Raw genomic sequence first — 16117 nt, 5'->3', positions numbered from 1 at the left:
ACTGACACAAAGTAGAGTGACCACGTGTGTGCCATTCCTAGGAGGCTAAGTAAAAAGAGGTCATCCCGAGATGGCCTGGGTGGCTCAGTCAATTGCACTTCCGACTCTTGATTCAGGCTCAGGTCATGATGTCAGGGTCATGGGATCATGCCCCACGCATCTGCACCAGGCTCTGTGATCAGTGGGGTGCCAGATTCATTTTGTCCCTCTCCCTCTTCCCCTCCCCAACTCTCCCTCTAAAATAAATAAAATCTTTTTTTAAAAAAAGAGAGCATACCTGTAAAGGAGAAGTATGCATTGACTCTAAGAAAAATATCTGGATTATGTAATTAATAGACACTGAAATCAGCAGACTTTGTGACACCGAAGAGTGACTTTATGAATTCTACAAGAGGGAAGAACAACTCTCATCTCAGTGGGAGGGTTGTAGTTTAGTGTAGCCCCAAAGAGAGGGTATTGGCCATGACTTTCCAAGGATTATTCCACTCTCATTATTCTATAAATGTGAATATGTGTTTGCCTTCTTTGTGGGTTGAAAGGTTTCCTGTTGGGTGAATTTGATTTTGCTGGCCTACTCTGCCAGCACATTTGGACACACAGTCACTCTTTGTTTAGCCAGCACACTTAACTGGATTTTTGCGGAAAATGACTGGATCCCAGGAGGATTTCCTATTGCAAAGACAGTCTGAGCATGTTTTATTTCTTGACAGTGTTTCTTATTTTCCTGAGAGCCTGAGAAGAAAACTGAACGCCCCCCTTTTTTTTAATTTCCAGGAAGTCATCAGGAATTTAGTCAAAAGATATGTGGCTGCTATGATAAGAAATTCCAAAACAAATGAGGGACTAACAGAAGAAAATTTTAAGGTAATTGAATCATGAAGTGGTTTAATTTCTCACTTCACATTTCTTAAGCATTATATAATCTTCACAGCATTTGAGGTTTCTGGTGATCATTTGACTGCCTATAATACAGCAAAACCAGCTATGATTTTTACGTTCTCTTAGAATGGTCTGTCACTGGGGCACCTGGGTGGCTCAGTTGGTTAAGCGTCCAACTCTTGATTTCACCTCAGGTCATGATCCCAGGGTAGTGAGATGGAGTCCTGAGTCGGGCTCTACGCTCAGCACAGACTCTGCTTGTCCCTCTCCTTCTGCCCCTCCCCCTGCCTGCTCATGCTCTCTCTTCCAAAAATAAAATGAAATAAAGTAAGAATCGTCTCTCATTCAGTCAATGGAGAGATTTCATCAATGTCTGTCACCACAATCAGCTTTATGAACAGAAGAAATTTGCCTTATGCATCCTTTTAATATTCTGGGTGTCTCCCAGTATGGGAATTGAGGTCTCTAAGTGTTGTGACAAGGATGCGGGGTGAGGGGCAAGAAAGCAAAAGGAAGATGCCTGTAGATGTAAAGGCCTTCTTTACTTCAGAGATATAAGATGAAAACCAACTAATCCATTATTAAATCTAAGATTTAATAAACTCTACCACAAAACATAAAAATTCTCCTGATACTAGCATTAGCCTAAAATTGTCTCCATCAGGGGTAGTTTTGTTCCCTAGGACACATTTGGCAAAGTCTGGAGACATTTTTGGTTGTCACACTGGATGTGGGTGCTAGTGGCTTCTAGTGGGTGGAGACCAAAATTGCTACTAAACATCCTACAATGCACAGGACAGCCCCCCACAACTGAGATTATCCAGCTAACATGTCAAGTGATTGAGAAGCCCTACCTTAGAACACATTCATGTTTTCTTTTTTTTTTTTAAGATTTTATTTATATATTTGTCAGAGAGAGAGTACAAGCGGCGTGGGGTGCGGGGCAGCAAGCAGAGCAGGCGGAGGGAGAAGCAGGCTCTCAGCTGAGCAGGGAGCCCGATGCTGGACTCAATCCTAGGACCCTGGGATGGTGACCTGAGCAGGTAAGGCAGACACTTAACCAACTGAGCCACCCACATGTCCATACATGCATATTTTCTAAGGAACATAAAAAGGCCATTATCCAGGGTACCTGGGTGGTGCAGTTGGTTGAGGCTCTGATTCGTGGTTTTGGCTCAGGTCATGATCTCAGGGTCATGGGATCGAGCCCCGTGTCAGTCTCTACATTCAGTACAGTCGGCTTGGGTTACTCTCTTCCTTTCCCTCTGCCCCTCTCTACTCCTCTCTCTCTCCCTCAAAAAAATATATAAATCTTTTTTTAAAAAAGGCCATTGTCCTAAGCCATAGATGTAACTCATCCATTGAGGGCTTGCTATGTGCCAAGCACTCTACTGGGTGCTGGGGTATAGTGATGAGCAAGATATCACCAGCCCCCACTGTCGTGGAGTGACACACAGACAGTAACAAGAGAAGGTGACAAATGACTGAGTATTGTGACAGGATAAACACAGGGTGCTGTGGGAGAGAGAAGAGGGACACTCAACTAGGATCTGGAGAGTCAGGGCAGCTTTTCAGAAGAAGCTGTGTTTAAGCTGAGGCTTGCAGGAGGAGCCAGATAAAGGAGTTGCAGAAGAGTGTTCTAAACAGAACAGCACGGGCAAAGGCCCAGAGGCATGAGAGAATACATCCATGCAGGTGGACAGTAAAGAGCCCGAGGAAAGAGTGGGAAGAGCTCACATGGGCCCTTGAAAGACCTTGTAGTCCTTGGAATGGCATTTCTACTTTTATCCAAGGTCGGTGACAAGTTACTAAAGAGTTTTAAGCAGGGGAGCAATAGGATCCAACTTAAGCTTTTAAAAGGTGGTTTTTAAAGGAGCAATCTAGCATCTAGGCAGCCAGCTAAAGATAGAAGACATTTCCTGGGGATGCCTGGGCCAGTCAGTTAAGCGTCTGTCTTAACTGGCTCAGTTAACTGGCTCAGTCAGTTAAGCGTCTGCCTTCAGCTCAGGGTCCCGCATCAGCCTCCTTGCTCAGGTGGGGAGCCTGCTTCTCTCTCTGCCTGCCACTGCCCCCTGCTTGTACCCGCCCCCCCACCCCGCCCCAGCTGACAAATAAATAAATAAAATCTTTTTTTAAAAAAAGAAGATGACGACATTTTCTGGGAACTTCAGTCAAAGAGCAGTCTCTAACCTGACATGTTCCACTTCCCTACTTTTATTCCTTAGGGTCCTAAAAGCTCTTTTGTCTTCCATAGTCTTCCTATATGCAGATATGCCTATGAGAGCTAGTACCTTATTTGCTGGTTAGCACTTTAGCAGGGACAAGTCTGTTGGTGTCCTCCTGATGAGGGCCGTCTGAAATCAACTTTGCCAACTGCACAATTTTTCCAATGGCCAGCCCTGCCCACAGAATTATTAGTATGTTTTTCTTGTGCTGGAATAATGTGAGATTTTGCTGGTAGTCTGTGTACTTTGTGATTTGCCATTAGGCAAAACCTGGGACATTCTGAGGGACACCCAATGAGCCTATTTTGAACTAAAGATCAAGCTTCTTTTTTTTTTTTTAAGATTTTATTCATTTATCTGACAGACAGAGATCACAAGTAGGCAGAGAGGCAGGCAGAGAGAAAGGAGGAAGCAGGCTCCCTGCTGAGCAGAGAGCCCGATGCAGGGCTCGATCCCAGGACCCTGGGATCACGACCTGAGCCGAAAGCAGAGGCTTTAACCCACTGAGCCACCCAGGCGCCCCTAAAGATCAAGCTTCTTAATGTGTCTTCTCTCTTGCCCTAGGAATTAAAGCAGGACATTTCCAGCTTTCGATATGAAGTACTTGACCTCTTAGGAAACAGGAAACACTCAAGGAGAAGCTTTTCCGCGAGCAGCACTGAACTCTCTCAGAGGGATGACACCAATGATGGCAGTGGTGGGGCTCGGGCCAAATCCAAGAGTGTCTCTTTCAACTTGGGCTGCAAGAAAAAGGCCTGCCATGGGCCACCTCTCATCAGAACCATGCCAAGAGCCGGGGGTGCCCAAGGGAAGTCAAAAGCTGAATCATCAAGTAAACGGTCCTTCATGGGTCCTTCTCTCAAGAAACTCGGTCTCTTGTTCTCCAAATTTAATGGTCATATGTCTGAACCCAGTTCAGAGCCAATGTACACCATTTCGGATGGCATCGCTCAGCAGCACTATATGTGGCAGGACATCAGATATTCTCAGATGGAGAAAGGGAAAGCAGGGGCCTGTTCTCAAAGTGAAATTAACCTCAGTGAGGTAGAATTAGGTGACGCCCGGGGCGCTGCTGAGAGCAGTGAATGCCCCCTAGCCTGTTCTAGCTCTCTCCACTGTGCATCCAGCATCTGCTCCTCAAATTCTAAACTTTTAGACTCCTCAGAGGATGTATTTGAAACTTGGGGAGAGGCTTGTGACCTGCTCATGCACAAATGGGGTGATGGACAGGAAGAACAAGTTACAACGCGGCTCTAAGTCTAAGCCCCTATCCCCTGTTGTGGAACACAAGAGAAAATTTGTAATTTCCTTGCTCTCAGAGGTGACATAGCATCTGATTCCTTCATTGCCCGCCCCCCCCCACCAGAAAGGAGAGTGAAACTCCCAGTATCTTCACTGTCTTTTATAGCCACATTTTCCATTTTTTTTGTTCTTATTAGTATGATTATTATTATTGCTATTGTTTGCCTTTTTATGCCTATTAACATGAAGTCCATCTCACAACCAGCTGCAGGGGTGTTTGCCCCGAATCAGCAGAGGTGCAGTCGGGTGCTTTACCCTTTGGCTTTGCTTTTCTTCCCCTTGCTTCCTTGACGCTCCAGGTGCCACTTTGCTACTGTTGCTGCTGCGCAGAGTCCTGACCTTTCACAGGATCTCATGCCATTTCCCCACGGGGCTGAGGGAGGTGCTCGGCAGTCCCCACCAGCTATCAGATGAGGCAAGCCAACCTGCCTATCGATGTCTGTCGCCCATTCCAGTTCAACAAACAGCATCAAAGGGAGACTGAACAGACTCCAAAGAATTGTCAGCTTGTGGTTTCTGGGTAGAACTGGCCTTCTCGTTGTTTTTGTTTTTAAACACAATGATTTCTCCTTATCGTGGGGGCTGTTGAGTGTTTTGTTTCTAAAAGATGTGTTAGTTTCCCCACGTGTGCCAGTGAATATTTACCACGTAGTATATGTCCTATCTAATAAGTTAGTGAATTCCTTTCCTGTGTTTGTGTGTTTCAGTTGACTTACTACCTTTTAAAATGTGATAGTATTGAGATTAGTATTTAGGACGTGTGCTGTTTTTAAGACCCTCCGCTGCACTCTAACCAGTAGTCGCTACATCTCATACATTGGCAAAAAAATAATTAGCTGGTACATTTATAGGGACCTATCTACTGTCGATAGTTTTAGTCATCATTGCTATCAAAAGCATTTCTAAGGTGAAAGTCTGGGTTTGAAAATATTTTTTTATCAGAAAAATTACATCTTGCTGAGGTGTCAGAATCCGAAAAGAGCATCTTCCTTTGAATTCATCGCATTCTGATGAAAAAACAATTTTAGGTCTAGATAACCTAATTCAGGTTGCAGTTTAATATTCATTGCAGACAGCAGAATTGCATGTGTCAACTTATGTTAGATACACAACATAACCCTAGTGACTTCATTGAACCATAAACGTAATCCAAATTCTGTCTTCAAAGAAAGCAGAATTTATAGATACAAATTCTTTTCCACAGCTGAAGAGTACCTCATCAAAATCTGAATGTTCAGGCTAAAAAATGAAGTCTATGATGCATATGGTCATCATTTTGACCCAATAACCACTGAGTGATAACCTGCTCACCAAGGGTGGGATTGATTTTTGGGTTGGGTTGTTTTTTTTTTTTTTTTGCCTCTGATTTTTGTGGTTTTGTTATTATTTTTTACAAACATTAGCACAGAGTTGTCCCCAATTCACACTCTAACATATGACCCGACCAGCCCTAGGTGTGGGTCCTAGAGAGTAAATTAATAGTGCATAGCTCAGAAAAGTAAGAAAGTTAAGTGTTTTTCTGTTCTTGTAAATGTTAACAGTAACAGAAATCCGTCTAAATTCATGTGTGTACTTTTTGGTACAAGTAAAATGAAGCATTTTCAAAGAATGCATTTATGCCTCCAAAATAGCTTGGGACAGTGTAGTTTCTGGGTTATTTGAATTGGTTCCTATTTCCAGCTCTAGCTTGGTACCTGATAGTCAAAACATTGCACACGAAGAGACAAATTGGTGGGGAGGGGGGAATCTGAGGGGGTGTTGAATAAAGCTCAGATCCAAGGAAAAGTGATCAAGAGAACAAGTTGCATCAAAACCCATCTGATAAGAGATTGTCCCCAGATAATTCTTTGATCATAGCTGAAGTGATTATTTACTCAACTCCAACTTCTCTCCCGCTTCCCTAAGTGGGACAATCATAAATGACCTTGATATCAATAACAGGTGATTTTCCAGAAGGAAGGTTTCTGAATTTACAGATTCAAATTTTCCAATTGTCAAATTTACTTCTGGTAATAAATAGTGCTCAGGCTACCTTCCTAATTCATACTGATAGCACCAAAAACCAATACATGGCCCTATGTCATCAAAAGAAAATGATACCTCTTTCTCACAAATACATGTACTTGTGATAACCTAAGTATAATTGTTCTGGCAGTCACTGTATCAGTATGTCAGAAAACAAGGGTAGCCATAGAACCATGCTCCAAAATAGTCTCTCAGTTACGTTCTGAGGAGAAAATATGTATAAATGATAGCAGCCAATCTCGACGACTAAAAGAAACCAGTGTCATATTTTATGGGCAGTACATTCCTTTTCACATCTTCTCAGGGTTATTGTCTTTATGACTTGGGCTTACAACTGCACTAGGTACCTTGAGGCCTGGTTATGATAGGGATTGAGACCAGTGAGCTGTTAAAGCTGGACAGCTATCGCCTGCCGTAACTTCCATGTTGGTGACATAAATATTTTTATTCACTCTAACTCAGAAAAGTAGGAACTCTTAACATATAAACAGAAAGGAAAACAGATTTGTGTTCACCTCTGGACCTCTATAGACCCACTGGACCAGCTACTATCAAGAAAGGTATTTCAAATACAGTGCTTAAATGTCATCTGACCCCAGAGAAGGTATAAGCCGATGTGAGAGTGAATTTATGAACAGAGAAAATTGGAGCTAAGAGAGTACCTTAGAGAGAAACCACTCTATCCCAACCTCTATTCCAACCTCTTATTTTACAAACAGGGTAATAAAAGGCCCAGAGAAGAAGAATGACTTGCTCAAGGTCATAGAGCCAGCCAATAAATCCAAATCTACTAAGCCATACAGAAGCAAGACATTTATTATTAAGCATATATATGATATAGTATATGTAGGAGATGTGAAAATGGAATGGCTGCTATACATATATTTTTGTCCATTTACTCCAAAACTTAAGGCTGATATATTTAAATGTAAAGTGAAAAATGTACCCCGAAGTCAAATATAGTGATACATGGCATAAGAATCATTTACTACTTGTACAAATATCTATACCATGGTTTACCTCCATTATAGCTGGCTTTCTTGTAACTTCTAGATACCTGTATTCATTTGTTTGATTCCACCACAATTCCATCAGAGTGTCCCTGCTAATAAGGGTAGATCCCACAAAGAAAATGAATTATATTAGAAAATGACCAAAGTCATTGTTTTTGGAAGATGCCAAATTTTACAAGGGTATAAATGCTCCAAGTTCCATTTCTGTCCACTTACATCAGAATATTGCAGATTTCTTTCTGCCTCCCATAGTCATTTTTTATTCTGCTCTGACCTAATTTAGGCTATTTCAGCTAAGCGCAAAATATCTAAACATCTGCCTGCAATATGATTAAAGAACTGGGAAAAAAGTAGGGCCTCTACCTTTTGAGTGACTTAAATCATTAACAAATACTTTTTCAATAAGAACTTTATAGTTGTTATGGCAGTCCAAAAGCTCTCCTGCAAATTTCATTGAATTTCAGTGATAAATATGAGCTGATAACCTTAACCAGAAAATATGAATGACCATTTGATGTTCCTATTTATTAGGTCTTGTGAGTGAGACTCAAGTGGTGTTTTGACTAACAGTTTAAGTGGCCCAGACCTTGCTTGGTTTATTAAATCATCAGATAAAAAGTACTTGAAGTTAGGCAGACATTCTTTCCTGTTTAAAAGTACATAAGAAAAATTGACCATATTATTCTGTTAATCGAGTTTTCAAAACAGTGCTAACAAACAGATTGCTTGTATAGACATAGCCAATGTAAGTTGATGTAATTGTTCAGATCATTTAAATAACTTCTTCATACCTTTCTGTCAGCTCCCTCTAACCCCTGTGGCTTTGCCTAAAATCTATAGGCATTTTATATTGTTTCTCTGGCTTCTTTATCTAGATAATTGTTCCAAATATCCACTTTGCTGGTGAAGAATTAGCCACTGGGAACCGAGTACCACAATTCAATGCGACCATTACTTTAGGAAAGAGAAATGCTATTTCTACTGGATTTCCAGCGACCTTTCCCAACACTTTGTATCCGACAGATATGAGTTTTGGCTTGCATTGCTTTTAGGGGGATGTTTGTAAAAGTGAGATCCTTATCTGTGTTACACACACATGCACATGCACACAATGAAAATTAATAGTATTTGATCGTTCTTGCCTTGGCCCTTCATCTTTTTGGGTAATTATTTGACCATTTTGAAGGGAGGAGGAACAGGAATAACTCCAATGGAAAGAAACTTCCTGAGATATGGTGAGGAATTTCTAAAATAAATTGTCATGACGGTATCTGCTGTAGCACAACTGTTAAGACTGAAAGCTCTCAGAATTTTGGGTTTCTTTATTTTTTGAAGAAAAAATAAAGCACTTAGGTCAGAAGAAAAGGCCCTACCTGCAAAAATAAAAATGCATTTTGGTGAATTAAATTAAATCTGCATACCTTGGATTTATTGCATACTTGAGATATTATTATTCATATGCTGATATGTGGTCTAGGATTTCCACCTCTAATAGGCTGCATGGTGGTCCAGTAGGTGGTTTTGAGAGCTTTATTTTTAGAAAATGAAATAAATGTTCGATAAGAAACAAAGGAGGGAATTGCTTGGGACAACACAGGCAGCAGGCCAGGCTGCTTGCTCTAGCATTTTTCAGCTCTGTATTTGTTTTATTCCTACTCTAGAGTGGACTTGTATCTTGTACTTGTTAGTTTATTGGATCTGAGTTGTGGTCTTTCATTTTTTAGATATACCATCAGTGCTTGTGGTATTTGAGAGACATGCACATATCAAGAATGATCATGTTTAAATATAAAATTAAGCGGAATGCCCTTAATGCCAAAGCTAGCTTTCTTATCTGGTGTGAAAAGTTGTGAAGTTGTGCAGGGACTTCCTGTTACTACACAATGAGAGGCGATTTTTGTAGTAAATGGGACGATCCCATCACTTTCGACCATTGTAGTCAACCTTCGCAAATCCGTAACTGTAACACACACCTACCCTACCCTGATTCTTCACCCTCAAAAAGAACAGCCTTTTTTACAACCATCCAAATGACTTGATAGAACCAAAAAAGGTTAAATGAAGAAGTAGGTAAAAAGGGCCTGCAGTGTTAAGGTCATTTTCACCAATTTGCAGCCTATTTTACCAAAATAACTTTAGGTACATATTTGGTAAAAAGGTGGGTGATCAAGTGAAGTTTTACTTTTTCTGGTTCAAGTGCTAAGACCTAATAGGCACTTTAAAAGGCACAAATATAAAACAAAATGGTTTCTTGTATGATTTGTAAAGTGACCTGAAACTGCTCTTTGAAAACCAGTTAACTTTTTTTTATCAACTTTATTGAGGAATGTCTGGTATACAGTTACCTGCATCCCTTTAAAATGTACAATTCGGTGAGTTTTTGCAGTTGTATATAGCCCTGGAATGACCACCAACATTAAGATACAAAAATTTCCACCACACCCAGCATCCCCCTTCCTCTTTGCAGTCTGAAATCTAGTCGTAAACCTGCTGACAACAGTAAGTGGCAGCCTTACTGAAATAAATGCATACAAAGCCTCCCAAGGAGAAAACATTAAAGAGCACCATATTTAGTATACAACCTCCATTGATTTGGCAACAACCATGAATTAACCCTTGAAACATTTGTGTTTAATTGTAAAACACATCCCAAGTGCCAATTGCTTGTCACGAACAAATCCAGAATTGGCTTCCCAAACCTTATTTGAGCCATAAGAAATGACACTTTATGATGGAGAGGTTCTGACAACTAAGCTGTTAGCAGGAAGAAGCCACAATAAAGAAAAGCCCCAGACTTTGTAGAAAAATGGAGGGCGGTGGGGGTTGGACCCAGGAAGAGCTCTGGTAGCAGAACTAGGAGGTGGTTGTAAAAGGAGGATGGCAGCAGCTAGATGAATATTCAAGTCATTTGAAAGTCATATGTATTTCCTGTGTATGGTCTAGTTACAATTTAAGGTAAGGTTTTGTCCTTACCTTTTGACCTGGTGGTCATGCCTTGCAGGACTTCTTTTATGACAGATATTCAGTGATCAGTTTAAATAACCAAAGCAATGTAGCCTGTAGTCCAACAAGCACAGTGATAACTGTACTTAGTATACATGGACAGGAGAGGCAGAAATCTCAATACCTAACAGGATCATTAGAACCAATGACACTAAAATGAATGTCCTGTGAGCTCATGAGGAAACCTCTAAACCCAAAGGGGTTAACACATTAGTCTCTGGCTTTCTTAATGTTAAAGGCAATCCAATTTGATAAATTATTAGCTTTAAAATTTTTAACTGTTAGAAATTGCTCCTGTAACAAAGCAAAAGTAAACCCATGTGTTTTCTTATTTCAACTGTAAAGGGGAAGACTTTCTCAAGGACATTTCAGTTAAGTATAAACAAACACATCCTTCTCAAGTGAAAACATTTTGTCTTTTGCTTCTTGTAACATAGGAATGCACACCAGTGGTAGTATTCAAGAAAATACCAGTATTTAAAGCTTTCACACAATTATGTTTCAAGATTTCTCAAAAACGAGGTTGAAACAGGTTGAAACAATGAATGCAGTTTGGAACTCATATTTGACACAAGACAAAGAACAGTAAAACACACAGGTGGTGTTTAATTCACTTTCTTAACCTAGTTTGACAGCCCCGATCACACATCACCTTACAGAAAATGTTTGCATCAAACTTAAGGTTAAAATTAAATCTCCTGATCTAATTTTTCTCATGAAAAAGGGAAAAATCCAAATGTGTTTGTGTAAATGGCATTTTGGCTTTGCAGACTACAATTTTAAAAGCTAAAACCTCCTTGAGGAACTTTACTTTCATTTGAATACTTTCTGTAAGAAGTGCAAAGTTGGTGTCATCTTTAAATGTGTTAAAAATATTGTACAATAAAATAATTTTGTGTATTTTTAGCTTCAGTATGAAGAAAAATAAAGCACTGAGTTTCTTCCCCCTGAAGTGTCTGGCTGCTCAGAATCAAGGTGTTTTGTTTCTCCGTTTTCCCATCATTTATAGCTAGCTATTATTAATGAACGTCTGTGAACAATGGACTTGACACTAGAATTTAACCACCATACATTTAAGGGAAACCTCTGCAGTCCCACTCCATATATTCTGAAAAGCAAATGACTGAGAAAAAACATTAATATCATCCTTTTACCATTAGAGCTGTCACTATCAAATATTTAAAAACTGAATGAGCATTCATAAAGAACTTTGAGATAATGACATAAAGGGACCAAGAGTTTACACAATGAGCAACATTATAGGCCTTATCCTGAAAATTTCTTACTCTTTATGGAGTACCCAAAGTGTAATACGTGTTGTGCAGAACAGTTTGAATCTGAGGGCCAGCGAAAAGACACATAAACTGAGGGTAAGCTGGTTGTTATTAAACTAGTACAAGTACATTTGGGCAATATTTCCTCACATATCAGTTGATATTGTAAGTTTTGTTTTTGTTTGTTTGTTTTTTGTTTTTTTTGTAGTGGGGGCACCTGGGTGGCTCAGTTGGTTAAGCCTCTGACTCTTGATTTAGGCTCAGGTCATGACCTCAGGATTGTGAGCTCAAGCCCTATGTAGGCTCCAGACTGGGCATGGAGCCTGCTTAAGATTCTTCCTCTCCCTCTGCCCCACCCCACTCATGCTTGCAAGCGCATTCTTGCTCTCAAAACAAAAACAAAAAAAAACACCTTTTTTAATAATAGACTTTTCAGCAATTACCTTGTCCCTAATTAATTCAGGTTCGAAGTTTTATTGTTTTTATTTTACTAACACTAACTTTAGGCCACCAGAGAACTGGTTAGCATACCAGAATAGCTTAACTTTCAGCCAAATAACTTGCTTGCAAGTCCTGGCCTAATTATTTAAAGTATGATTGGCTGTGTAATATCTACACATTACTTAGGTGAGTAAGGACAATTAAATAGGCAGTAACATAGCTGAAAAAGATCTGCAACTGTCATATGCAATAAACTCCTACAACTCAATAACAAAAACACAACAAATTTCAACGTATCTCAAAAAGGAATATGTACAACTGGCAAATAAGCACATGACAAAGTGCTCAACATAAACTGGGAAATGCAAAGTAAAACCACGAGATAAAACTTGCTACACACCTACCACAATGGCTAAAATCATAAAGACTGACACTACCAAATGTTGACAGGGCTGAAAAACAAGTGGAACTCTCATACATTGCTGATGGGAGTGTAAAATGTATACTTAACTTTGGAAAAATGTCCTGCAGTTCCATACAAAACTAAACATACACCTAAACTATAACCCAGCAATTCTATTCCAGAAAGAATGAAAACAAATGTTCAGAGGCTTCTATAAAAATATTCATGGCAGCTTTATTCATATCTAAAAACTGGGAATGGCTCAAGTGTCCATCGATAGAATGGATTAACAATGATAGCACATCCATACAATGAAATGCTGCTCAGCAATAAACATGAACTACTGGCACACACAACATGAATGAATCCCGAATATATGTGCTAAAAGAAGTCTTACACAAGGGAGTGCATCCCCTGATTTATATATGTATATTTTGAAAAACAAATTTATGGGGGAAAAATCAGAAGGAATAGTGGTTGCCTAGGGGACAGTCTGGGGTGACAGAGATTGACTAAGAAGGAGCATGAGAGAATTTCCTGGGGTGATGTTATCTTGAAAAGGGCTTCAGTTTCACAGATGCAGGATTTATCAAACTTCATTGCATCAAACATAAGATGTGTGCATTTCATTGCCCACAAATATTACGTCAAGAGAAGAAAGTGAACCTTTAACAAACACTCAATTCTAGTTAACAATATGCATGCTGAAATGTTTAGTAGGAGTTAAGTGTCCTGGAGTCTGCAATTTTTTTGTAATGCATTAAAAAACAAAGATTTATAGATGGATATGTGAAAAGCCAAGTAGATAAAACACTAATTGCAAAATCTAGATGGTGGATAAACAGATGCTCACTACACAATTATTTCAATGTCTCTGTATGTTTAAAAATTTTTCATAATAAAATGTTGGAAAAAAAATAAGCAGTGAGTAAAGGAAAAGAACTAAGTTAACAAAAGCCAAGTCTATGCTGTGCTTCAAAACTAGGAGGGGGAAAACTTCTTAGGTACTTGAAGCTATTTTGGCAGAGCGAAAGGAATGAAAGAAAATTAAAACAAAATTCAACTGCTGAAGCAGGCAAAACAAGTATAAAATCGTTGGGGGGGGGCTTGGTAGAGCCACCCATATGGTAGAACTTTTCTATTTTATTGTGGTAAGAACACTTACCCTGAGAGTTATCCTCTTAACAGACTTTTAAGTGTGCAATACAGAAGTGTTATCTATAGCCACAATGTTGTAGAGAAGATCTCTAGAACTTCATCTTGCATAAATGAAATTTATCCAGATAAAAACTCACTTTTATCTGGCTAATGTACCAGTAAGGAAGGAAAACATTAGTTTTTTTAAGTCTAGAACTTTAGTACCCTAGTACTAGGGTAGAATTTTTTTTCTATCATTCTGCAAATGATTTGAAAAACCTGTATTGTATAGTTTGGAAAAAGCCATTAAGGTTTGCCAGAAAAGATCCACTACTTGATTAGGTGAAGGGACTGACCGCCTACAGAACACCAATAAACCAATACTATTAACTAGCAATGTTTGCTAAGATAGATCTTAACATTTTTATTCATGAACTAGCCTGAATTTTCACAGGAAATGATGCAGTTTAACCTCAATATTGCTGAATCACTTCTCTCAGCGCCCTTTCACAAAGAATCTTGCCAGTGGCGAGGACCACCAACCAGAAAACCCCAAAATACAACAGCTGTTCAACAGTAAAGGAATTCCTGATTTCCAAGCTCCCCTCTGGCAGCCATAAGCAGTGAACTCAAAAAGTGTTATTAGGGAAACAGTGAAACAGTAAAACCTGAAATAGTTCACTTACCTCAATTAGTTTCGACTACAAATGTGTATCACGGTTTAACAAAATTTGGTTTTACAGGTAGCTAGTGAATACTCTTGAGAATTACAGAGTTTGAAGAATCTGTTGCCAATACTATAGGCTTCTCCCAATCCCCAGATGTACCTTCTTATGCACCTTATGTGATGGCTTCTCTAAAATTGTTTTTCAGCAATTAAGACAAAAATTTTTAAAACCTCAACTCTAACTTTGTAAACATTTATTCTCCGTATTGCCAGTTGCCAAGGCAGTTTTTTTTAAACTATTAGGAAAATCTTCAAACACTGAAGTAGAGGGAATAGCATAATGAACCCAAGCTTCAACAAGTATTCAACAATTAACACACAGCTCATCTTTTGTCTATAAACCCTGCCTCCCAGATTTTGAGGTGATACCCAGATTTATCACTCTGAAGTGGTTTTAGTACCACTGTAGTTACCTAAACTCAGGCCCATCCTTTCCTGAACCTGTTATCACCTCATGAACAGGGACCCCACACACAGCCCTGCAACTGCCTTTGATAACTGAAACAGAAGACAAGTGTTCTAATCAAGCTGCTCCAATTGAAACTTAACATTCTAGGTGAGATGGGGGAAACAAGAGGTTGTCTTTTGTTGTAGTAATTCTCCTAAATTTAGTTTTTATGACAAATGGAAATAAAAATGGTTTCAAAGGTTTCATGCAAAGTGAACATTTGTCCCAGATTTAGAAAAAGTCTGTATTAAGTTGATGTACAGCCCTCCCTCAATGGGAAATATATTTCATTATTCATAGAGATTTATGTCTAAATTAAGTTCTGAAAGTTTCACCTAAGAAATGATTTGTTCCTACTTTTGTTTTGAAAGCGAATTAAAAGGTTATGCCTTGATTATAGGTTCCAAAGGAAATTAAAGATGTTTGAAAAATTTATAAGTCTTGAATTTCAATAGTAAAGCAGATTTAATATTTTCATTTGTTCTTAAACCAAGGCAGAAAACTGCAATTAATTTTGAAAATAAATGTACACAATATAAAAAAGAATTCTAATTATTTTCCTCACTATGGAAATGATCTATCTTTCTACCTTTGCTTTGGTGTAATCAGATCTATCTCAGGAAGGGAGTGGAAGTAAAGGGTCAAGAAGGAACCATAGTGCCTTTGCAGTAGAGGAAAGACAGGAAGTTTTTTTGTAACATTAAGGGCCCTAAAGAGGTAATATTTTGGGGAAAAAAAGGTCTACCATGTTTATACTATAGGTTGATTAAACACATTAAGTCTCAGGACTTTGTAATTACCAGAAAAACCACTTCCTTTTGACCTAGAAGCTACTTTCAAGAACAGCAGTACAGGTTACCCTCACCCTCTCAAACTCCAAAACAACAGGAGGGTCAGGGTACATGCTTGATTATTTCTTTGAGAAGACTGATTATAATACATCAACAAGCAGACTATACTTGTACGATTTTAGCAGACCATAATACTGATTTCTACACTGGTGACAGTTAACAATTAGGTTGATCTAGTATACACTACTGATCTCTGGTTTTCTAGTTAATAAGAAGTATATCATTAAATCACTTAAATTAGTAATGGAAATCAAAGGAAAGCAGCAATCCACAAGTTTAAAATAAAAACAAATCAACTGGAAGCCTAAGGCAAACATGCTTGTCTCAAAACCACACAATTTCCAGAACCACATTCTCAAGATAGGATTGTTTTAGAAGGTTATAGTCTT

At 39.0% G+C, this 16117-nt stretch overlaps 1 protein-coding gene across 1 annotated transcript in view; it reads left to right on the top strand.

The window, feature by feature from the left end:
* TRPC5 (transient receptor potential cation channel subfamily C member 5) overlaps positions 1 to 4361 on the top strand; it is a gene marked incomplete at both ends in the record, with an annotated part of 129366 nt that extends 125005 nt beyond the window's left edge. The window contains 2 exons of the mRNA XM_080795175.1: positions 775 to 864; positions 3669 to 4361. Of these exons, the coding sequence (XP_080651301.1) occupies positions 775 to 864; positions 3669 to 4361 (783 nt within the window). The remainder of the gene's footprint in view (positions 1 to 774; positions 865 to 3668) is intronic.
* Between the last annotated feature and the right edge of the window lie 11756 nt (positions 4362 to 16117).

Source organism: Martes martes, assembly GCF_963455335.1.
Source record: "Martes martes genome assembly, chromosome: X".
Classification (NCBI taxonomy): Eukaryota; Metazoa; Chordata; class Mammalia; order Carnivora; family Mustelidae; genus Martes; species Martes martes.
This window is presented reverse-complemented; position numbering and strand designations above follow the sequence as displayed.